This window comes from Electrophorus electricus, chromosome 18 (genome assembly GCF_041902795.1).
Source record: "Electrophorus electricus isolate QZ-2024a chromosome 18, ASM4190279v1, whole genome shotgun sequence".
Lineage (NCBI taxonomy): Eukaryota > Metazoa > Chordata > Actinopteri > Gymnotiformes > Gymnotidae > Electrophorus > Electrophorus electricus.
This window is the reverse complement of record NC_137514.1, coordinates 15,459,575-15,483,781: the sequence shown is the minus strand read 5'-3', so window position 1 is coordinate 15,483,781 and position 24,207 is coordinate 15,459,575. Positions and strand designations below refer to the sequence as shown.

The window sequence follows — 24,207 nt, the reverse complement described above, 5'->3', positions numbered from 1 at the left end:
TAGACATGTCAATACAAGCACTGGTAGGAAAGCTAAATGAATTGGTGAAATCTCAGACTGGGAAAAGAAGAAAGGAAAGAAAAGGAAGAATGTACCATACTATAAACTTTTGTGCTCAGATTTTGTTGATAAATGTAAAAGTTGGAAGATCGATTGGAGAACGCAATCGAATAAAACTATTTATAAAAGTATAGCAGATCATAAGTACAGAGGGCAGATACAGTCTGGGGATTGCGATGAAAGGGAGAATAAAAATCTGTTGAATTTGCTATCAGGAGAACATGTTTCAGAGAAAATAAAGGCTAGGATGTGGCTTGCTGAAGTGGCTAGGCTACCAACGATGTCTGTGGTTAAACGGAGTTGCTTTGTGAAGACGGCCGAATGTCCAATGCTTAATTGTAAAGGGAAAGAAACAATAGGGAAGAAACAAAGGAAGAAACAATAGGGAAGAAACAATTTAATCACAAAAACATAATATATCGTGCTTATAATGTGAACATACATTGTAAAAAGATCATTTTGTTTTAGATAGGTATACCTGCACAATTGTGAAGCAAATTGGGTCTACAAGAGCTAAAATGACTATGGAAAATATTTTTTTGTCTAGTGAACAAGTAGTGAAACAATGTATAGTAATTTTTTTAAAAAAGAGAGACAAAAGGATGACGAGGTGAAATGTGGGAAATTTTAAAAAAAGTTTGTACTATGGATATGTGTGAAGTGTAAACATTTTGGAGAATTTCATGTAAGATGCTTATCTGTGACTTGGCCCATATGTAATCTTACTTTACTTTTCGTATGAAAATTATGAGAACTGACAGATAAAATTATTATAAAGTATAGATTCTCTCTTATGAAATATTGCTTTATAATGCCATTCGTATATAATGTTTTCATTGCTTGTTTTTGTGATATGAAAACGTAATAAAATCATTTAAAAACACAAGTGTCTGTCAAATCAGCCCAGTTTTAGTCAAAGGAAGCCCCCAAACCTGGCACTCTCACTTGAGCTGGCGCTCCTCGACAGGTGGCCGTCCTCTTATTTGTCTGGCATCAGGTGCACCTCATCAGGGGAGGCAACCACGTGAGCACTGTCAGGTGTCTGAGCTCACATCACTGCTGGGGGTAATGATGTTCCAACACTAACGTGAATTGCCCTCATCAGAACCCTCATTTGAATAACCCCAAGTTCACGCTAACCCTAATGTGCCTTACCCTGATGTCATCAGAACCCTCATCTGAATAACCCCCAAGTTCACTCTAAACCTAAAGTGATTTACCCTGAACCCATCAGACCCCTCATTTGAATAACCCCAAATTCACGCTAACCCTAATGGGCATTACCCTGATGTCATCAGAACCCTCATCTGAATAACCCCAAAGTACACTCTAAACCTAATGGGCATTACCCTGATGTCATCAGAACCCTCATCTGAATAACCCCAAAGTACACTCTAAACCTAATGGGCATTACCCTGATGTCATCAGAACCCTTATTTGAGTAAACCCAAGTTCACTCCTACCCTAGAGTGAATAACCATAACTTCATCAGAACCCTACATTGGATTACCCCAAGTTGTTTTTCATCATAATGGGAAATAACTTGACCTCTTCATAACCCTGAATTCTGCATTAGCCTAATCTCTTTCCTAGCTTTACCCTCTTACAAACCCCAATAACATTTCCAGTACCACACTTCCATGGTATGGCACATGTGTAACCTACTTCCAAATAGAATATCACTACAAGGCCTATCTGGACAGTTTTCTCCTAACTTACTTCTTTAGCGCAATATATGATGGGATGCAATCCTTAACCCTTCTCAGCAAATGACTAGGCTTCATCTACTGCAAACAAGGCAAAACAAGTGAAAAGAATATTAATAGCTACTAATAAAATGTAACAACAGGAAATGTCAATGTGGGCAATGAAGATTAAAGATTACAACAACAGTTGTCATGGTGACTTCACATACTTGTAGGTTACATCAGAGCCAATAATATATATACACAAAGATACTTGTCCTAAAGTGACAAAATACATATAAAAAACAAAAAAACAAAAACAACCAAAAAAAGGTTTCATACAAGACTGTGACCCAGCTCTGGGGAGTAGAAACGGGTTTCCAAATCCCAATCTCAAGCACTTCAAGTTTCATTTAAATTACAAGATACATGCGGCCGAATAAAGCACACGAAAATAATTTAATAAAACGCGCGGGAAAGGGGAAGACGGACGACGTCAAAGCGCACAAAGGGAAGAAAGACGACGGCACAGCGCACAAAAACACAAGCGCTACTTCAGCTACTACTCCTTTCCTTTTCTCGTTTTACGGTACATGCACATCCACACGATGGAAAATGTCTTTGGTGAAAACGTGGGTGGCTCTTAAAAGAGCCTTTGGGGTAGTCAAGTCGCACTATGACGCTTTACTTGGAACTGGTGTACTTGGTGACGGCCTTTGTACCCTCAGATACGGCGTGTTTAGCCAGCTCACCGGGAAGCAGCAGGCGCACGGCCGTCTGGATCTCTCTGGAGGTGATGGTGGAACGCTTGTTGTAGTGAGCGAGACGAGAAGCCTCACCAGCGATGCGCTCGAAGATATCATTCACAAAGGAATTCATGATCCCCATAGCCTTAGAAGAGATACCGGTGTCGGGGTGGACCTGCTTCAAGACTTTGTACACGTAGATCGCATAACTCTCCTTCCTGGTCTTTCTGCGCTTCTTGCCTCCTTTACCAGTCGTCTTGGTCACCGCTTTCTTAGATCCCTTCTTCGGGGCGGACTTCGCTGGTTCGGGCATGACGTTCGTCGTTGAATAAACCACAACGGAATGAGAAACGGCGCGTGCACACCCAGTTTATTTAGACTCTGGTATTCTAATTAGAACATACCCTCGCCTCCTCGGTCATGACAAGCCATCATTGGCTAGAAAACAACCCCTCCTCTCACAGGAACCTCCTATCGTTGCTCCGCCACTCCATAGCGTTTACCTCTTAATCCCGCCCTGCCATGTCTATCTTTAACTTTCCCGCCCCTTCTTAGGAAGGAGGCGCAGAAAGCCAAACCAAGTCTCCACAATGCTTATTCTTTGCTTCCTTTCTTACTTTGGGAAATGTTTTAAACATTATCGTGACTTATTTTGGGCTGGGATCTGCATGTATACAACATGCAAACAGCCCTTATCAATATAGGACAATAAGTCCTTTGGGCGCTTATAGGCGGCCATAGCCGCACGGATCAACTCTTTAACTGAATGTATGGGTGGCTCTTAAAAGAGCCGTTGGTTTCGTTTGAACTCAGTGTTTACCCTCCGAAGCCGTACAGAGTACGTCCCTGGCGTTTCAGAGCATAAACCACATCCATGGCGGTGACAGTCTTTCTCTTGGCATGCTCGGTGTAGGTAACCGCGTCCCTGATGACGTTCTCCAGAAACACTTTCAGCACGCCACGGGTCTCCTCGTAGATCAGACCGGAGATGCGCTTCACACCGCCACGACGAGCCAGACGGCGGATAGCTGGCTTAGTGATACCCTGGATGTTGTCGCGGAGTACTTTACGGTGACGCTTAGCGCCACCTTTCCCCAGACCCTTACCACCCTTTCCTCTGCCAGACATCCCTTAGCCTTCTCACACTATTCGAAGAAAAGTGAAATAATGAAGCCTCCATACCCAGAGCGGCACTATTATTCTCGACTAAAGGACCTGGTTGAAGACAAGGGGCACTCGAGGAGGCGGAGCTAAAGACCACGCGCCTCCAAACGCCTCCAGCACCACACTTAGCCAGACTGGAATAAAAACTCCATACTATTTCACAAAAACGACAATTCATATATGTAAAATATAAGATATCTTAGACAATAATAACGAACAACAACATAAGGGAAGAAAAAGAACGATAACAAACAAACAAACAAAGACAACAAAAGATTCAGTGCAGTATAAGATGGCCTACTACTGTTACTACTGCCACTAATAAGAAGAAGAGTCAGAATGGAAGTAGATCCTCAGCACTGGTGCTGAAACACCCCAAGTTTAAAGTCTCTTGCTGGAAAATATAGAAATTATATGCACACTCCTAATCCGTGTGTTCACTAGGCCTCTTAGGGTTCCCACCAATCCAAGAACAGCATGTGGTTCAGGTTAGAGAAACATGATGGGTTTCAAATTTCTAGGTTGGAAGATGTCAGTTTCAAATTAATAACAGAAATGGACAGAGCATTACATTTTTAGGAAAACACACAAATAGATTGAGGCAGTGGGGTCAAGGCCACATAGAGGACAATTATTCTTTGCAGGCAACTCAAATTGCTTTGATAGCACGTCACTCATTCCATTCTTCATGGTCTAGGCCTACTTTTATGTCTAGCCTCATATGACCTCTACAAACAGAAAACAGGCAAACCTTTTTTTTTTTATCACATTGCATACTCATCTGCTGTCTTCTCACTTTCATCTTCTGCTGCAACAGTGGCAGCTTAACTGCTTTTTTCACATACGATAACTCCATCCATGTGCCCTCATCCATTGAGGCCTTATGCTGCTGATAACCACTGTTGTACAACAAGGACCAATGAACATATTCCAATGCAATGGCACATCATACTGACCTTTCATGAGGACCTGGAAATGTGTCTCAAGAGAGTTCTAGATGTGTATGTTCAATTGCTACATGAAAACCCAGACAGAGAATGCTCCAAAGTAATGAACATGGGATACTTTTCAAGCATTAATAAAGGACATCACTACGCTTGTAAATCATAGGAAAACACACTTGTATGCCCTAAAGGTTGAATACAGCCTTCAAAGGCCTTCAAAGACTGCAGTCTAAAAAAATGCTCAATAAAATGTTGTAAAGAGTATGAATCATCTGCTGTATTGGGAATTTCATCATCACTGTCAAGCAGCTTTACTTAAAATGTAAAGCTTGAAACCGGTACTGGAGGGCAACCTGAACTCAGCACAAGGAAACAACCTTATTATCATGAATATTTTTGTTAACATTATCTCTACCACTATTATTATTATTATTATTATTATTATTATTATTATTATTATTATTAACAGCAGGAAGAGGAGGAGGAGGAGGAGGAGGAGGAGGAGGAGGAGGAGGAATAGAAGTACATTTCAAATAAATTAACAAGAAAAATAAATTAACTAAATGATATCAAGTAAAACCCACCAATACTGATTGGGATGCTGTGATAGATGGACCTTTGCTGCCATCTTGTGGCCAAACTGTAAAACCAGCCACAACAAAATGAGAGTTGACTTATTTCTGTCTTCAAGAGACATGAAGGGACAGTTGCATTTGGAATCAAAAACTGTAAGCCATTTATTATTAAATTTGTGGAAAACCTTAAAGCTTGTGTCGTAACGATAGTCGTGTTTTCAACAGTGGATGCCAAAGTGATTTGAAGGCATGTTCAAAAGTGATAGCTTAGAACCATGTGTCAGTAATATTTGTCAAACCCTGAATAAATAAATGATAAATTGTACTTGTTCTTCCAGTGCTATTGTGATTCTTTGTAGTTATTTCTTTCATCCCTTTTCTTTCAGGAAATGCAAATGCAGAGATACGCTCGCACACACCGACACGCACACGCACCCACACATACACACAGTAGAAAAAATAGACCATCGCATAATCAAGAAGAAGACAGATTTGGCTAAGAACATATTGTGAGGGTAAAGAAGGAAATTGTTAATAAAAAGATTTAAGCTGTCTTCTGAAAGAACAAAATAAAAGTGCAGTCATACAGTGGCATGCAAAGATTTGAGCACCCCTGGACAAAATATATGTTACTGTGAACAGTTAATCAAGTTGAAGATGAAATTATCTCCAAAAAGCATAAAGTTAAAAGATGAAACACACTTTTCAACATTTTCAGAAAAAAAAAAAAAAAAAAAAAAAAAAAGAGTACCTAGGAGATTTGAACACTCAAATAACTTTTCAACGACAAAATACTAGTCCTCTCACATTTTTGAACCATTACCGCTATCCATAAGGCATGTAAACAACAACAATAAAGAGAAGTAAAATAATAAATAAAACATGAACATGAAATAATAGATAAAACAAAAGCATGAAGAACATAAATCAACAATAATACATTCTAAAATTAACAATGAATATCAGTTTACATTACATATATGGAATTAAAAATGTACCTTTGAATGGAATCAGTCTGTATCCACTGTTACTTCAGGTCCAGTGTTGTAGAGGTATGAAAGACATTTCATTCACTTCTCCTAGACCTTTCTTATGGCCACAGTTTGGACAAAAATGTTTGTTTCACCTTGAGGGATTTTCTCTTCACCTGACGATGATGCACCATGCTCTGGGTTGAATTCTTCCTCATCTCCTTCAGACACCTCCTCCTCTTCTAAATCATTGTTCTCGTGTTCACTTCTGAGCATCTGGAAAAATGCACATCTACAAGCTGTTTGGCATTGAGATGTGTACCCATGGATTCTGCAAAAAAAGAGAACTGGGGGTATTGTCATATGCAGCACCTTTAAAGTTTCTGGCTGCATTCACCATTAGCAAACAATGCTTGCAGAAAATGTTGCTTTTGTGTGAAATTGTTCTTCTATTGTTTGTAAACTTTGATAATGTGTGAGGTCATAAAGGGAAGATACTGCATATTCAAAAGAGCATTTTAATTTTGTTTGAGTTCAATCAGTAGCATACACTCACCATTATTATGTGTGTATGTTTGCGTGCACGCACATCTTGTTTAAATGTCAGGTCAAAAATGATGAAACACACTTTTCAACATTTTCAGCAATGTCAGTGTATTAGTTTGTTTTATACAATTGTGAAAAAAAAAAAAAAAAAAAAAGAGTACCTAGGAGATTTGAACACTCAAATAACTTTGACGACAGTCTCAGACCTTCATTAGCCTGTTAGGCTTATGGCTTGTTTACAAACATTGTTAGGAAAGGCCACATGATGCAAATTTCAAAGCTTTATAAATACCCAGACTCCTCTAACCTTGTCCCAGAAACCAGCAGCCATGGGTTCTTCTAAGCCGCTGCCTAGCAAAATGAAAATGAAAATACTTCAGTCCTATAAAACAGGAGAAAGCTATAGGAAGACAACAATGTGTTTTCAGTTTGCCATTTCATGAGTTTGAAATGTAATTATAAAATGGTGCTTAACAGGAATAGTGGCAGTCAAGATAAGGGGTCTGGAAGGCCATAAAACATTTCAGAATCATTTCATGGGTAGAGGGAACAATGGATTCAATGAATTTCCAGCAAAATCTGGAAGCAAACATAACACTATTCTGTAAAAATGCTGAGGTTGAAAAGAGGACGGCTTCTACAAATGGATAATGATCCTAAACACACCTCAAAATCCACAATAAACTACCTCAAAAGGTGCAAGTTGAAGGTTTTACCATGGTCCTCAGAGTGCCCTGATCCAAACAGCATTGAAAATCTGTGGATAGACATCAAAAGAACAGTGCATGCAAGACAGCCCAGGAATCTCACAAAACTAGAAGACTGTTGCAATGAAGAATGGATGAAAATCCCTTAAACAAGAATCAGAAGACTCTTGGCTGGCTAGAAAAAGTGTTTACAAAATGTGATGCTTGCCAAAGCGGGTGCTACTAGGTACTAAGCATGTAGTGTGCCCGAAGTTTTGCTTTAGGCCCTTTTCCTTTTTTGTTATTTTGAAAATGTAAAAGATGTTAAAAAAAAAAAAAAAAAAAAAGTTTCAGTTTAAAATACAAAAGGAATGCGTCATCTTAAACTTTATGCCTTTTGGAGAGCATTTCATCTTCAACTTGCTTAACAGTTGACAGTAACATGCATTTTCACCAGATGTGCCCAAACCTTTGCATGCCACTGTAGATACTGTTATATGATATGATATCTGTTAAAAGGGCCTGGTGTATGGTACAGCAAACAAATGAACTATGGGGTTCCAGATGGGTAACTTCAGGAGTTCAGGAAAAAAAAAAGACCATAATGAGATTATGGAAATAAATGCATGAAAAGCATGCTTTGATCTCACATATTAAGTGCTTGTTGAACATGAATAAAATAAATACATACAGAAATAAATGCAAGTCTCCTATAACTAACCACGAGTAGGCTTACAATAAGAAGAAGAAGAAAAAGAAGAATCATCATGAAAGGCAAGTCAATTTCTATAAATATTTTTATTTGTCTTCAGAGCATTTTTTAGTTATTGTTTTAGGGCTTTTCTTTTTATGATGAAAGACAATTATTGTGTTTATTTCAACAGCAGATACAAAAGCAAACAAACCTTTATGACAGTGGCTGTCAGCTAAGCCTAGAAGGACATACCCACTGCATATGTTTATTATTATTGTTGGTGTTGTTTTTTTTTGTTGTTTATCCCAAGAGAAACTGACTAATTGTTCTACATTATACATTTATATTCTGACTGCATTCTGATTAAAACTAGGTGCCCTTAACGATTGAATATTATGGAATTTTTCCATATTGGCCACAAGATGGAGGCAGAGGATCATCTATTTTATCACCTCCCATGGCAATTTGTCTTCTAGACGGTTTTACTTTTATTTTTAGTCACGTTTTAGCTTTAGAAATATATCGATTTAAATGGAAAATGTGGAGCTCCGTCAGAAACATGGCACTTGTAGAATAATAATAATAATAATAAGTTTCATTTATATAGAACCTGTCACAGACTCAAGGTCGCTTTACTATGACAAAGATGCAGAAAAAAATACATTAAAACAATCAACACATTATTTAACAAATAAGAATAAGAAGAGAAGTTATGAGAAATGTTGAGATGAGAGGTATGTTTTAAGTAGTCTAAAGCATAGCCTAAAAAAGTTGTAGAAATGTACAGAAAGAAGTTTAAATGCATTATATTGAAAGGAAACAGTAGTCATGAATTTTTTGGCCAAAACAGTTATATATTTTTATATGTTTTACTATTAAGAATTCAACGACAAAATACTAGTCCTCTCACATTTTTGAACCATTACCCGTATCCATAAGGTATGTAAACAATAACAATTTAAGAGGAGCAAAATAATAGATAAAACATGAACATGAAATAATAGATAAAACAAAAGCATGAAGAACATAAATCAACAATAATACATTATAAAATTAACAATGAATATCAGTTTACATTACATATATGGAATTAAAAATGTACCTCTGAATGGAATCAGTCTGTATCCACTGTTACTTCAGGTCTAGTGTTGTAGAGGTATGAAAGACATTTGATTCACTTCTCCTAGAACTTTCTTATGGCCACAGTTTGGACAAAAATGTTTGTTTCACCTTGAGGGATTTTACTCTTCACCTGACGATGATGCACCATGCTCTGGGTTGAATTCTTCCTCATCTTCTTCAGACACCTCCTCCTCTTCTAAATCATTGTTCTCGTGTTCACTTCTGAGCATCTGGAAAAAAGTACATCTACAAGCTGTTTGGCACTGAGATGTGTACCCATGGATTCGGCAAAAAAAATGGAACTGGGGGTATTGTCATATGCAACACCTTTAAAGTTTCTGGCTGCATTCCCCATTAGCAAACAATGCTTGCAGAAAATGTTGCTTTTGTGTGACATTGTTCTTATATTGTTTGTAAACTTTGATAATGTGTGAGGTCATAAAGGGAAGATACTGCATATTCAAAAGAGCATTTTAATTTTGTTTGTGTTCAATCAGTAGCATACGCTCTCTATTACTGTGTGTGTATGTTTGCGTGCACGCACATCTTGTTTAAATGTCAGGTCAAAAATGAGCCACCACTAAATAAATAGTTCTCCGCAACTTGAAAGCTAACGACTTTCACAGAAAACAAAACAAATCATTTAAAAAATGAAACATTGTTTTTGTTCATTTTTTCCATGAAAGTTGTGTTACCACCAAGACACAAAGGTTAATAGAGAACAGGTCTGAAAACCACGTCCGTGTCTAGAATTGTTTAGTTAATAGCACCAGTACATATTTATTTCAGTCGAAGAAAAGACACTGACATCTCTGAAAGACTTGTATCAGTTTCATTTCTCAGTGATACATTTTGACGACGTGAACGTCATACTCCCGCTAGAGCACCGCTAACCCAGACGACCTTACTACAAAGTTTCTTGTCGACTCACAATACAACGCTCCTTACCGTTGCCATAATTTCTCAGCTATGGAATTAACCCTCATAGCAAACTAGGTTGCCCGTAATCTAGAAGCACATGTCAGATACACGTTATAATAACGACGTATCGGTGAGAAGCGTTGCCAAGGCGACTTGCTCATTTTGCAGCGAAACAATTTAGGTGGCTCTTAAAAGAGCCTTTGGGTATTTTGGGATATTACGCCGAGCGAGCAGTTTAAGCACGCTCTCCGCGAATGCGGCGGGCCAACTGGATGTCCTTGGGCATGATGGTGACTCTCTTGGCGTGGATAGCGCACAAGTTAGTATCCTCGAACAGGCCGACCAGGTATGCCTCGCTAGCCTCCTGCAAGGCCATGACGGCAGAGCTCTGGAAACGGAGATCGGTCTTGAAATCCTGAGCAATTTCTCTCACCAGGCGCTGGAAGGGCAGCTTGCGGATCAGCAACTCGGTCGACTTCTGATAACGACGAATCTCCCTCAGAGCTACGGTACCAGGCCTGTAACGATGAGGCTTCTTCACGCCGCCGGTGGCTGGGGCGCTCTTACGAGCGGCCTTGGTGGCAAGCTGCTTCCTCGGGGCTTTACCACCGGTGGACTTACGGGCGGTCTGCTTTGTTCTTGCCATAGCGACGCAATTCTACTCTTAACTGACGAAAAAAGAGAATAAGACACAACCACGACGACATCCTTTTTAAGCCATAACGCCGACCTGCGCTCATTGGGCGTCTTCAGTAAGCATGCCGTCCATTGGACAAATAAAGATACGTCACATCAAGTCAATTGGCCCGTGTTCCACTACGCGCACATTTCAAAAAAGCAAGCCAGTAAGCCTACTTTTGAGCCGTGCTCTTTATGTGCCTGCAGGGTACATTGTTGAACGTACTCCCGGTTACTTTTTTTTTTTTTTACATGTTTTTAGCACCAACAGCATCTTATTTATATATAAAAATAAAATATATACACACACACAGCACTTCTACAAGTACGTATATAAATGTACGAGTACTAGCTTGCTTTCATCAGATGCTATTGGGCGCGTAAAAACGGGGAAGGTGTACGTGTGCTCAGACGTGGCGTGGTAATGGACAGCGGTGCCCGTTAGTCATTTAGTGCCCTCGAGAAAAATGCAAGGTAGAACAGACAGTAACATTAAAAAGTTGCACTTCCTCAGTCAGTGTGGGTGGCTCTTAAAAGAGCCTTTGGGATCTGCAGACAACGGAGCAGAGGTGAATTTACTTGGTCTTGACCGCCTTCTCGGTTTTCTTGGGCAGCAGAACAGCCTGAATGTTGGGCAGCACGCCACCTTGAGCAATAGTCACCCCTCCTAACAGCTTGTTCAACTCCTCGTCGTTACGCACGGCGAGCTGCAGATGACGAGGAATGATACGGGTCTTCTTGTTGTCACGGGCGGCGTTGCCTGCCAACTCGAGAATTTCAGCAGTCAGATACTCCAGCACAGCAGCCAAATAGACCGGAGCACCGGCACCAACGCGCTCGGCATAATTACCTTTGCGCAAAAGCCTGTGCACACGGCCCACAGGAAACTGCAGGCCAGCGCGAGAGGAGCGAGTCTTGGCCTTAGCCCTAGCCTTACCGCCGGTCTTCCCTCTTCCACTCATTATGTATACAATAGCGTCTTGTGAGCAAAGCTGAAATAATCGCCTATCACCTACGAGCGCTTCAGATATAGCAAAATCAACAGCTCTCCTATTGGCTAAGGAGGACAGGACGAATAACCAATCGCGAAGCACTCGTCCACTTCCAAAGCCGGCCTCCCTTTACTTAGCCTGCAACTCTCCCTCCCACACGGAATCACTTCCAGTTCTTGTCATTCTTCTTCATATGGATTTCAGTTTGGAGCAAATAGTCTAAATACTTCCAAGTTATTTGTATTTTTATTATTATTATTATTATTATTATTAAGTCTATTCATGATACGTACATGTATGATAAAGACAGGAGAGAATGTTCGAGGTACGGCATGGCTTATATCTTTTGGAAGATTGCCTGTACGATGTATTGTCAAATAGAGTTGTTTTGTTACAACTAAGGAATGTCCGATGTATAATTGCATGGCCGATGAAACGATAGAACATTTATTACTGCCGTGCACAAGGACTATTGAAATTTGGGAGAAAATGGAAGGTACTGGGTTTAAATGCGGTCGTAACAGCAAAAGTATTATGTATGGAGTGTTTAATGAGAATTTGACTGAGAATGTAAAGGACTTTTGTTGGATGATTGTTTGTGATAAATTCGAAGATTTGGAAAACACGACGTAAGATGATTATTGAACAATGTATAATACCTGCAGAAATAGTGTTTAAACAGATTGTGTGTGAGTTACAAAGGTTGAAGACGATTGATATGAGAGGAAAAAAGAAATTTCCCTGGACTCTTTTGGATATATAAATGGATAATGTATACCTAATTTACAGATGTAAATTGTATTGTTAATTAGTAATCTATAGTGTGAAGGTAGTCTGGGTCCTCCGGTGGATATTGTTTGTGAGGTTTCTGTGGTGGAGTGTTTGCGTTGAATTGAATTTTCTTAATAATGGAAAGGGAGAAATAAACGGCACAGAAATCTGCTTAGGCTGTACAATATTTCTATGCAAAATGGAATTGGTCCTCGTTTTCCTTTCCATTTTTAAATTGACCGTATTAAAAAAAAAAATTCCATTCAATACAAACACCATCTAATGCTTCACTTTTCTTTTCCGTGTCCACTCAGTACGTCTATGGAAGAAATCGCACGTTAAAATAAACTCCGATTACACACTTGGCCGTATTAATTCGCTCGTAACCATTTCGAGAGTGTAAAGAAAACCGCTCTTTAGAAGAGAAAAGTGGGTGGCTCTTAAAAGAGCCTTTTGGGGATACCAAGACATGAAAACATGCACGTTTACTTCTTCTTGGGGGCAGCTTTTTTCGCCTTTGCAGCCTTTGGTTTGGCAGTCTTGGGCTTGGCGGTCTTTGCCTTCTTGGGGCTCTTGGCTGCCTTCTTCGGGGTGGCCGGCTTCTTTGCTTTCTTGGGGCTCTTGGTGGCTTTCGCGGCGGCAGCAGGCTTCTTCGCCTTCTTGGGCGACTTCTTTGCAGCGGCGGAGGCGGGCTTCTTTGCCGCTACCTTCTTGGGCTTTTTAGCCGCGGCAGGTTTCTTGGCGGGCGCTTTTTTCGCCTTAGGCGCGGCTTTCTTAGCGGGCTTTTTCTTGGCTTCGTCTTGCTTCTTGTTGAGCTTAAAAGAGCCAGAGGCACCGGTTCCTTTGGTCTGCACCAGAGTTTCCTTTGTCACCAAGCTTTTGATAGCAAGCTTGACGCGAGAGTTGTTCTTTTCCACGTCGTAACCACCCGCAGCCAAAGCTTTCTTCAGAGCGGCGAGAGAGACCCCGTTCCGTTCTTTGGAAGCAGAAACAGCTTTGACGATAAGCTCACCGACGCTGGGTCCCGCTTTCTTGGGTCGAGCGGCAGCTTTCTTCTTAGGCGCCTTGGCCGGCGCAGCGGCGGCTGGGGCTGGAGCTACTTCTGCCATCGTCGTGTTAACTACGAGAAATAGACGCGCGCAAACAGTACTCTACGTCGCACACACTGCTCTGTTGAGTTGAACCTCCCTCCTAGCGAGGGGCCGGCCTTAAAAGCCGCATGAGGACGGTGTAGACTCAACCCGCCCAGCACTCAGCGTCTGTGCTTCCGTGAGCTGCTCGCACTTGTGTTTTCTCATGACAAATCCGGGCCTAAATATACATGCTAAAACAATTTGTAAGTCGTCAAACAACGCGTTTCGCAAGAAAGGGCTCTGTGGTTCACTTGCGTGCCAGAAAAGCCCGTGCAGCCCGATCTTGTTTTGCACAGCTGCCACAAAACGGTACTGCGCGACTGCCGCTCCAAATAAGACATGGTGTATTTCTAGGCATGTGGGGCGTGAAAATGTGAGAAATGAAGGCATACATCTAGCAAGTCCCAATGTGCGCGTTGAAGGAGAGCCTGAGCAAAAGCATGGAGGTGCTAAGAGTGCGGCAGTGGTGTGTGTACTAGTTGAAAAAGGCCTTATGTACGTGCGAGTAAAACACAGGTGCAGGAGAGAGTGGCTGAGAGTGTACTTCCCGCAGCCAAGTGTCTTAGTCAAAGTAAAGCCACCAAAACCTGGCGCTCCTTGTCAGGTAGCTGGCCTCTAATTGGGCTGGAATCACGTGCTCCCCATTAGGGGAGGCAACCATGTTGAGAACTCACGTCATTGCTGGGAGCCCAAGTTCTAACACTAAAGTAAATTACCCTGACCTCATCAGAACCCTCATTTGAATAACCCCAAGTTCCATCTAACCCAAAAGTGAATTAACCTTCCTCATCAGAACCCTCATTTGAATAACCACAAATTCACTCTAACCCTAAAGTGAATTACCCTGACCTCATCAGAACCCTCATTTGAATAACCCCAAACTCACCTTAAGAGATGTTTAGCATTTGCCCACTCCTTGTACTGCATACAGATCACAGCTATTCTTTACAGGCAATTCCTACAAGTTTCATAGCAGTTGATTCATTCCATTCTGAATGGTCTAGGGCTACGTGACCCCTTTGCCCCACAGGTCATTCGCAAGATGCATCTATAATGTCCCATGCAAGAGACAGAGAAGTCTTGGAAGACCTAGCATGTGAATGCGCACATATATATGCATGTGTGAGACAGACAGAGAGAGAGAAGTTGGAGTTGTGCAAGATATGTGTATTCTGGGAGTGTGATTACTGAGCCACAGGACTGTGACTCATAGAATCACATCATATTTAAAAAAATAAATAAATAAACTAATTACAATAATTTTGTAGATCTGACCCACTAAACAAACCTTATGCATGTTCTTTTGAACATTTTCTGGATCATGTCATCAATAAGGTGTTGACCTAAAATGAAAAATCACAAGGCAAGTTTATCTATTGGCATTCAAAGTGCACAAAGCAATACAGAAGGTATTGACAGGGCATCACAAAAACTAACTTTGTCTCTTCTTGTCATTAGGGTTCTGAAGAAGTTAACGATTGCATCCCATCATATATTGCACTAAAGAAGTAAGTTATTCCTTCTCAGCAGATGACTAGGCTTCTTCTACTACAAACAAGGCAAAACAAGTGAAAATAATATTAAAAGCTACTAATGAAATGTAACAACAAGAAATAATGCCATAATGTGAGCAATGAAGATTACAACAATCGTTGCCAAGGTGACTTGACATGCTTGTAGGCTACATCAGAACCAAACATACATACATAAATACATACATATATACACACACACACACACACACAAATATATATAACACAAGTGTCTTTGTGTAGTCATATAAAGTGATCAAATACATTAAAAAAAAAAAATGCAACTAAATGATGCCCAGTAAAACACTCCAATACTGATTGGGATGCTCTGCTAGTTGGAGCTTTGCTCCCATCTTGTGGCCAAACTATAAAACCAGCCACAAAATGAGTTGACTTATTTCTGTGTTCAAGAGACCTGAAGGGACAGTTGCATTTGGAATCAAGAACTGTTAACCATTTATTATTAGATTTGTGGTACAGCTTAAAGCTTGTGCACCGTGTCATAATGATAGTCCTGTTTTCAACAGTGGTTGCCATGGTGATTTGAAGGCTTGTTCAAAAGTGATAGCTTAGAACCATGTGTCAGTAATATTAGACTATTTATTCAGGGGTTTGAAAAATTGTACATTCTTATTGTACTTGTTCTTCCAGTGCTATTGTTATTCGTCGTATTTATTGTTACGACCCTGTCTAGGCGATGAGGTCGCAACAGCATTTTGAAAAGACTGGTAGCAGGGTGGTAGGTGGAATAATTAGTCACAAGACTAAACTGGTAGATGAGGTGAAATGTGTATTTAAATGGTGAACAAAGACACACACATCTACCTACAAACACTGAATTACTTCAGGAGTTGCCAAAATAAACAAAACCCACACTACAAGAAGAAACACCACAACTAAATACACTTTACAGGACAAAAATAAAAATACAATCCTACACCAACTCCCTGATAATAAATAGACAATAACCCCAAACCCAAACCAACAGTACAGGTGAACTACACAGAAAACTTTTCAGAGTCAAAAGCATATTTGGCAAATTGGAGTCCATAGAAGAGAAGTGTTTTTCATAAAAGTGAAGTCAAAGGTAAGACAACATCTGAAAAGTTTTTACAAAAGCAACGATAGTAGCCAGCCATCCCCAAAAACCGACGTAGGTCCCGTTTTGTCCGAGGAACTGGAAAAGCTTTGATTGCTTCTACCTTAGCATCCAAGGGACGCACCTGTCCACGACCCACTGTTTTCCAAGGTAGCGAACCACGCTTGTCCTCAAATTCACACTTTTCCAAATTTAACACTAATGAAGCATCTCGCAACTTAGAGATTACGGTCTCCAGTGTCCTCAAATGCTGTTCCCATGTATCTGAATATACAACAAGGTCATCGAGATAAGCTTCACAATTCAATACACCTTTCATAAACGCAATCCAAAAGGCATAAATGTATTGCAGAAAGGTGTCCGGGGTAGCAAAAGTAGAGATCTCTGATGCATGATCAGTAAGAGGGACCTGCCAATAACCTTTAAGTAAATCTTATTTGCTGACAAACTTTGCAGAACCTACTGCAAAGCACTCCAGGAGTGTAACATTATTTCTCTCATCCCTTTGCAAGCTTTTCTTTCAGGAAATGCAAATGCTGAGCTACATCAAAACACACACACACACACACACAAATAGTCCATCGCATAATCAAGCAGAAGTCCGATTTGGCTAAGAATATATTGTGAGGGTAGAGAAGGAAATTATTAATAAAAAGATTTGAGCTGTCTTCTGAAAGAACAAAATAGAATTGCAGTTATACAGTGGCATGCAAAAGAAAAGTTTGGGCACCCCTAGTCAAAATATATGTTACTGTGAACAGTTAATGCGGATGATGTAACAACTCAAAAAGAGTTAGATGGGATGTGCGAACATTTTGACTTGTACAAACGTGCATCTGAGGCATCTTTGAATCATTCCAAGACTGAGGCGGTTTGGATTGGGGAACAAGGAGGAAGGAGTGCTCTATGTATCAGTATGCATGAGGAAATTAAAATCATTGGAATTTATATCGGTAACAGAAATTTAGTTGAGAGCAACTGGCAGAGGAAGCTACAGGAAATCAAAGAGGAATCAAAGAGAATTATACACTGGGGTGTGAGCTACAAATCGAAGATCAAACTAATTAAGACATTCATTTTATCAAAACTATTATTTCTGTCCATCGTTTTTCCTCCAGCAGAAAAAAGTGACCGAACTGAATAAAATATGTATTAGAACAATGTGGGGTAATAACAGAGAAGCTACAAAAAGGGAATGTGTATATAAGAATAAAGAAAATGGAGGCTTAAATTAAAAATAAGTTTTTGTAGACATGTCAATACAAGCACTGGTAGGAAAGCTAAATGGATTGGTGAAATCTCAGACTGGGAAAAGAAGAAAGGAAAGAAAAGGAAGAATGTACCATACTATAAACTTTTGTGCTCAGATTTTGTGGATAAATGTAAAAGTTGGAAGATCGATTGGAGAACGCAATCGAATAAAACTATTTATAAAAGTATAGCAGATCATAAGTACAGAGGGCAGATACAGTCTGGGGATTGCAATGAAAGGGAGAATAAAAATCTGTTGAATTTGCTATCAGGAGAACATGTTTCAGAGAAAATAAAGGCTAGGATGTGGCTTGCTGAAGTGGTTAGGCTACCAACGATGTCTGTGGTTCAACGGAGTTGCTTTGTGAAGACGGCCGAATGTCCAATGCTTAATTGTAAAGAGAAAGAAACAATAGGGAAGAAACAATCTGTTAGTGGACTGCTATAGATCTAAAGAAATATGGGAACAGTTCAGGAGGTTTGATTTAAACATAGAATTTAATCACAAAAACATAATATATCGTGCTTATAATGTGAACATACATTGTAAAAAGATAATTTTGTTTTAGATAGGTATACGCACAATTGTGAAGCAAATTTGGTCTACAAGAGCTAAAATGACTATGGAAAATACTTTTTTTGTCTAGTGAACAAGTAGTGAAACAATGTATAGTAAATTTAAAAAAAAAGAGAGACAAGGATGACATGGTGAAAAATGTGGGAAATGTAAAAAATGTTTGTACTACGGATTTGTGTGAAGTGTAAAAATTTTGGAGAGTTTCATGTAAGATGTTTATCTGTGACTTAGCCCATATGTAATCTTACTTCACTTTTCGTATGAAAATTATGAGAACTGACAGATGAAAAATTATTATAAAGTATAGATTCTCTCTTATGAAATATTGCTTTATAATGCCATTCATATATAGTGTTTTCATTGCTTGTTTTTGTGATATGAAAACGTAATAGAATCATTTAAAAACACAAGTGTCTGTCAAATCAGCCCAGTTTTAGTCAAAGGAAGCCCCCAAACCTGGCACTCTCGCTCGGGCTGGTGCTCCTCGACACGTGGTTGTCCTCTTATTTGTCTGGCATCAGGTGCACCTCATCAGGGGAGGCGACCACGTGAGCACCGTCAGGTGTCCGAGCTCACATCACTGCTGGGGGTAATCATGTTCTAACACTAACGTGAATTGCCCTCATCAGAACCCTCATTTGAATAACCCCAAATTCACTCTAACCCTAATGGGCATTACCCTGATGTCATCAGAACCCTTATTTGAGTAACCCCAAGTTCACGCCTACCCTAAAGTGAATAACCATATCTTCATCAGAACCCTACATTGGATTACCCCAAGTTGTTTTTCACCATAATGGGAAATAACTTGACCTCTTCATAACCCTAAATTCTGCATTAGCCTAATCTCTTTCCTAGCTTTACCTTCTTGCAAACCCCAATAACATTTCCAGTACCACACTTCCATGGTATGGCACATGTGTAACCTACTTCCAAATAGGCCTTGTAGTGATATTCTATTTGGACAGTTTTCTCTTAACTTACTTCTTTAGTGCAATATATGATGGGATGCAATCCTTAACTGCATCAGAACCCTAATGACAAGCAGAGACAAAGTTAGTTTTTGTGAGGCCCCATCATGGGTTTAACCCTTACCTTCTGTATTGCTTTGTGTATTTTGAACGGCAACAGATAAACTTGCCTTGTGATTTTTTTATTTTAGGTCAACACCTTATTGATGACATAATGCAGAAAATTATGTCATAAGGTTTGTTTAGTGGGTCATATCTAAAAGGTTATTGTAATTAGATTTTTTTTCCCCGTATGCTTTGATTCTATGAGTCACAGTTCTGTGGCTCAGTAATCCCACTCCGAGAATACACATACCTTGCACAACTCCAACTTGTCTCTCTCTCTCACACACGCACATATATGTGCACATACAAATGCTAGATTTTCCAAGACTTCTTAGTCTCTTGCATAGGACATTATAGATGCACCTTGCGAATGACATCTGGGGCAAAGGGGTCACGTAGGCCTAGACCATTAGCCCTTCTCAGCAGATGACTAGGCTTCATCTACTGCAAACAAGGCAAAACATGTGAAAAGAATATTAATAGCTACTAATGAAATGTAACAACAGGAAATGGCAATGTGGGCAATGAAGATTACAACAGTTGTCATGGTGACTTGACATACTTGTAGGTTACATCAGAGCCAATAATGTATATACACAAAGATACTTGTGTCCTAAAGTGACGAAATACATTTAAAAAAAAAAAACAAAAACAAAAAAAAGGTTTCATATAAGACTGCGACCCAGCTCTGGGGGGGAGAAACGGGTTTCCAAGTCCCCATTTCAAGCACTTCCAAAGTTTCATTTAAATTACAAGCTACATGCGGCCGAATAAAGCATACGAAAATAAATTAATAAAACGCGCGGGAAAGGGGAAGAAAGACGACGGCACAGCGCACAAGGGAAAGAAAGACGACGGCTCAGCGCACAAGAACACAAGCGCTACTTCAGCTACAACTCTTCCTTTTCTCATTTTACCGTACATGCACACTCACACGATGGAAAATGTCTTTGGTGGAAACGTGGGTGGCTCTTAAAAGAGCCTTTGGGTTAGTCAAGTCGCACTATGACGCTTTACTTGGAGCTGGTGTACTTGGTGACGGCCTTCGTACCCTCAGAAACGGCGTGTTTGGCCAGCTCACCGGGAAGCAGCAGGCGCACGGCCGTCTGGATCTCTCTGGAGGTGATGGTCGAACGCTTGTTGTAGTGAGCGAGACGAGAAGCCTCACCAGCGATGCGCTCGAAGATATCATTCACAAAGGAATTCATGATCCCCATAGCCTTAGAAGAGATACCGGTGTCGGGGTGGACCTGCTTCAAGACTTTGTACACGTAGATAGCATAACTCTCCTTCCTGGTCTTTCTGCGCTTCTTGCCTCCTTTACCAGTCGTTTTGGTCACGGCTTTCTTAGATCCCTTCTTCGGGGCGGACTTCGCTGGTTCGGGCATGACGTTCAACGTTGAAAAAACCACAAGAGAATAAGAAACGAGGCCTCAACACCCAGTTTATTTAAACTCTGGTATTCTAATTAGAACATACCCTCCCCTCCTCGATCATGACAAGCCATCATTGGCTAGAAAACAACCCCTCCTCTCACAGGAACCTCCTATCGTTGCTCCGCTACTCCATAGCGTTTACCTCTTAATACCGCCCTGCCATGTCTTTAACTTTCCCGCCCCATCTTAAGAAGGAGGTGCAGAAAGCCAAGCCAAGCCTCCACAATGCTTATTCTTTGATTCCTTTCTCTTACTTTGGGAAAGATGTTTTTAACATTATCGTGTCTTATTTTGGGCTGGGATTTGGAGTCTGCAACGTACAGACGTTCACAACCGTGTTATGGCTCTTCTCAATATAGGGCAAAATGTCCTTTGTGCGTGTTTAGGCACTAAGCGCTTATAAGCGGCCATAGACATATGGATAAGCTCTTTAACTGAATGCATGGGTGACTCTTAAAAGAGCCGTTGGTTTCGTTGGAACTCAGCGTTTACCCTCCGAAGCCGTACAAAGCACGTCCCTGGAATATAAGAGCATGAACCACATCCATGGCGGTGACAGTCTTTCTCTTAGCGTACTCGGTGTAGGTAACCGCATCCCTGATGACGTTCTCCAGAAACACTTTCAGCACGCCACGCGTCTCCTCGTAGATCAGACCGGTTATGCGCTTTTCACCGCGACGACGAACCAGACGGCGGATAACTGTCTTAGCGATACCCTGGATGTTGTCGCGGAGTATCTTACGGTGACACTTAGCGCTTCCTTTCTTAAAGGCCTTCCCACTCTTCCCTTTTCTAGACATCGCTTAGGCTTCTTGTACTACACGGAAAAAAAGCGAAACAATGAAGCTTCGACCCGCAGTGCGCCACTATTATTCTCTTCTAAAGGACCTGGTTGAAGACAAGGAGCACTCGAGGAGGAGGAGCTAAAGACCACGCGCCTCCAAACGCCTCCAGCACCACACTTAGCCAGACTGGAATAAAAACTTCATACTAGTTTGAACTTCATTCCTCGTCGTTACGCACGGCGAGCTGCAGATGACGAGGAATGATACGGGTCTTCTTGTTGTCACGGGCGGCGTTGCCTGCCAACTCGAGAATTTCAGCAGTCAGATACTCCAGCACAGCAGCCAAATAGACCGGAGCACCGGCACCAACGCGCTCGGCATAATTACCTTTGCGCAAAAGCCTGTGCACACGGCCCACAGGAAACTGCAGGCCAGCGCGAGAGGAGCGAGTCTTGGCCTTAGCCCTAGCCTTACCGCCGGTCTTCCCTCTTCCACTCATTATGTATACAATAGCGTCTTGTGAGCAAAGCTGAAATAATCGCCTATCACCTACGAGCGCTTCAGATATAGCAAAATCAACAGCTCTCCTATTGGCTAAGGAGGACAGGACGAATAACCAATCGCGAAGCACTCGTCCACTTCCAAAGCCGGCCTCCCTTTACTTAGCCTGCAACTCTCCCTCCCACACGGAATCACTTCCAGTTCTTGTCATTCTTCTTCATATGGATTTCAGTTTGGAGCAAATAGTCTAAATACTTCCAAGTTATTTGTATTTTTATTATTATTATTATTATTATTATTAAGTCTATTCATGATACGTACATGTATGATAAAGACAGGAGAGAATGTTCGAGGTACGGCATGGCTTATATCTTTTGGAAGATTGCCTGTACGATGTATTGTCAAATAGAGTTGTTTTGTTACAACTAAGGAATGTCCGATGTATAATTGCATGGCCGATGAAACGATAGAACATTTATTACTGCCGTGCACAAGGACTATTGAAATTTGGGAGAAAATGGAAGGTACTGGGTTTAAATGCGGTCGTAACAGCAAAAGTATTATGTATGGAGTGTTTAATGAGAATTTGACTGAGAATGTAAAGGACTTTTGTTGGATGATTGTTTGTGATAAATTCGAAGATTTGGAAAACACGACGTAAGATGATTATTGAACAATGTATAATACCTGCAGAAATAGTGTTTAAACAGATTGTGTGTGAGTTACAAAGGTTGAAGACGATTGATATGAGAGGAAAAAAGAAATTTCCCTGGACTCTTTTGGATATATAAATGGATAATGTATACCTAATTTACAGATGTAAATTGTATTGTTAATTAGTAATCTATAGTGTGAAGGTAGTCTGGGTCCTCCGGTGGATATTGTTTGTGAGGTTTCTGTGGTGGAGTGTTTGCGTTGAATTGAATTTTCTTAATAATGGAAAGGGAGAAATAAACGGCACAGAAATCTGCTTAGGCTGTACAATATTTCTATGCAAAATGGAATTGGTCCTCGTTTTCCTTTCCATTTTTAAATTGACCGTATTAAAAAAAAATTCCATTCAATACAAACACCATCTAATGCTTCACTTTTCTTTTCCGTGTCCACTCAGTACGTCTATGGAAGAAATCGCACGTTAAAATAAACTCCGATTACACACTTGGCCGTATTAATTCGCTCGTAACCATTTCGAGAGTGTAAAGAAAACCGCTCTTTGGAAGAGAAAAGTGGGTGGCTCTTAAAAGAGCCTTTTGGGGATACCAAGACATGAAAACATGCACGTTTACTTCTTCTTGGGGGCAGCTTTTTTCGCCTTTGCAGCCTTTGGTTTGGCAGTCTTGGGCTTGGCGGTCTTTGCCTTCTTGGGGCTCTTGGCTGCCTTCTTCGGGGTGGCCGGCTTCTTTGCTTTCTTGGGGCTCTTGGTGGCTTTCGCGGCGGCAGCAGGCTTCTTCGCCTTCTTGGGCGACTTCTTTGCAGCGGCGGAGGCGGGCTTCTTTGCCGCTACCTTCTTGGGCTTTTTAGCCGCGGCAGGTTTCTTGGCGGGCGCTTTTTTCGCCTTAGGCGCGGCTTTCTTAGCGGGCTTTTTCTTGGCTTCGTCTTGCTTCTTGTTGAGCTTAAAAGAGCCAGAGGCACCGGTTCCTTTGGTCTGCACCAGAGTTTCCTTTGTCACCAAGCTTTTGATAGCAAGCTTGACGCGAGAGTTGTTCTTTTCCACGTCGTAACCACCCGCAGCCAAAGCTTTCTTCAGAGCGGCGAGAGAGACCCCGTTCCGTTCTTTGGAAGCAGAAACAGCTTTGACGATAAGCTCACCGACGCTGGGTCCCGCTTTCTTGGGTCGAGCGGCAGCTTTCTTCTTAGGCGCCTTGGCCGGCGCAGCGGCGGCTGGGGCTGGAGCTACTTCTGCCATCGTCGTGTTAACTACGAGAAATAGACGCGCGCAAACAGTACTCTACGTCGCACACACTGCTCTGTTGAGTTGAACCTCCCTCCTAGCGAGGGGCCGGCCTTAAAAGCCGCATGAGGACGGTGTAGACTCAACCCGCCCAGCACTCAGCGTCTGTGCTTCCGTGAGCTGCTCGCACTTGTGTTTTCTCATGACAAATCCGGGCCTAAATATACATGCTAAAACAATTTGTAAGTCGTCAAACAACGCGTTTCGCAAGAAAGGGCTCTGTGGTTCACTTGCGTGCCAGAAAAGCCCGTGCAGCCCGATCTTGTTTTGCACAGCTGCCACAAAACGGTACTGCGCGACTGCCGCTCCAA

General features: G+C 41.1%; 7 protein-coding genes and 2 pseudogenes across 7 annotated transcripts; all 9 read right to left on the bottom strand.

The window, feature by feature from the left end:
- Positions 1–440: 440 nt before the first annotated feature.
- On the bottom strand, positions 441–2,815 carry LOC118242695 (histone H2B 1/2-like). The gene has a single exon (XM_035534810.2). It carries the CDS (start codon positions 2,802–2,804, stop codon positions 2,430–2,432), a length of 375 nt encoding a protein of 124 aa, XP_035390703.1. The 5' UTR covers positions 2,805–2,815; the 3' UTR covers positions 441–2,429.
- Positions 2,816–3,289: 474 nt separating this feature from the next.
- LOC145643309 (histone H4) lies at positions 3,290–3,619 on the bottom strand. Its single transcript, XM_081701526.1, has one exon. It carries the CDS (start codon positions 3,617–3,619, stop codon positions 3,308–3,310), a length of 312 nt encoding a protein of 103 aa, XP_081557652.1. The 3' UTR covers positions 3,290–3,307.
- Positions 3,620–10,310: 6,691 nt separating this feature from the next.
- Positions 10,311–10,777, bottom strand: LOC145643288 (histone H3). The gene has a single exon (XM_081701223.1). It carries the CDS (start codon positions 10,758–10,760, stop codon positions 10,350–10,352), a length of 411 nt encoding a protein of 136 aa, XP_081557349.1. The 5' UTR covers positions 10,761–10,777; the 3' UTR covers positions 10,311–10,349.
- Positions 10,778–11,172: 395 nt separating this feature from the next.
- LOC118242689 (histone H2A) lies at positions 11,173–11,754 on the bottom strand. The gene has a single exon (XM_035534800.2). The coding sequence runs from the start codon at positions 11,752–11,754 to the stop codon at positions 11,368–11,370; it is 387 nt and encodes a 128-aa protein (XP_035390693.1). The 3' UTR covers positions 11,173–11,367.
- A 1,258-nt stretch (positions 11,755–13,012) lies between these two features.
- On the bottom strand, positions 13,013–13,664 carry LOC118242681 (histone H1 pseudogene; annotated as a pseudogene).
- Positions 13,665–19,780: 6,116 nt separating this feature from the next.
- LOC118242718 (histone H2B 1/2-like) lies at positions 19,781–20,612 on the bottom strand. The gene has a single exon (XM_035534998.2). It carries the CDS (start codon positions 20,609–20,611, stop codon positions 20,237–20,239), a length of 375 nt encoding a protein of 124 aa, XP_035390891.1. The 5' UTR covers position 20,612; the 3' UTR covers positions 19,781–20,236.
- Positions 20,613–21,147: 535 nt separating this feature from the next.
- On the bottom strand, positions 21,148–21,459 carry LOC118242722 (histone H4-like). The gene has a single exon (XM_035535025.1). The coding sequence runs from the start codon at positions 21,457–21,459 to the stop codon at positions 21,148–21,150; it is 312 nt and encodes a 103-aa protein (XP_035390918.1).
- Positions 21,460–21,661: 202 nt separating this feature from the next.
- Positions 21,662–21,943, bottom strand: LOC145652025 (histone H2A-like). The gene has a single exon (XM_081701121.1). It carries the CDS (start codon positions 21,941–21,943, stop codon positions 21,662–21,664), a length of 282 nt encoding a protein of 93 aa, XP_081557247.1.
- Positions 21,944–23,056: 1,113 nt separating this feature from the next.
- LOC118242679 (histone H1 pseudogene) lies at positions 23,057–23,851 on the bottom strand (annotated as a pseudogene).
- Positions 23,852–24,207: the final 356 nt, after the last annotated feature.

Bases quoted from the DNA above. Each gene is read 5' to 3' on its own strand.
- LOC118242722 (XM_035535025.1), bottom strand. From the start codon at position 21,459: ATGTCTAGAAAAGGGAAGAGTGGGAAGGCCTTTAAGAAAGGAAGCGCT.
- LOC145652025 (XM_081701121.1), bottom strand. From the start codon at position 21,943: ATGAGTGGAAGAGGGAAGACCGGCGGTAAGGCTAGGGCTAAGGCCAAG.
- LOC145643309 (XM_081701526.1), bottom strand. From the start codon at position 3,619: ATGTCTGGCAGAGGAAAGGGTGGTAAGGGTCTGGGGAAAGGTGGCGCT.
- LOC145643288 (XM_081701223.1), bottom strand. From the start codon at position 10,760: ATGGCAAGAACAAAGCAGACCGCCCGTAAGTCCACCGGTGGTAAAGCC.
- LOC118242689 (XM_035534800.2), bottom strand. From the start codon at position 11,754: ATGAGTGGAAGAGGGAAGACCGGCGGTAAGGCTAGGGCTAAGGCCAAG.
- LOC118242695 (XM_035534810.2), bottom strand. From the start codon at position 2,804: ATGCCCGAACCAGCGAAGTCCGCCCCGAAGAAGGGATCTAAGAAAGCG.
- LOC118242718 (XM_035534998.2), bottom strand. From the start codon at position 20,611: ATGCCCGAACCAGCGAAGTCCGCCCCGAAGAAGGGATCTAAGAAAGCC.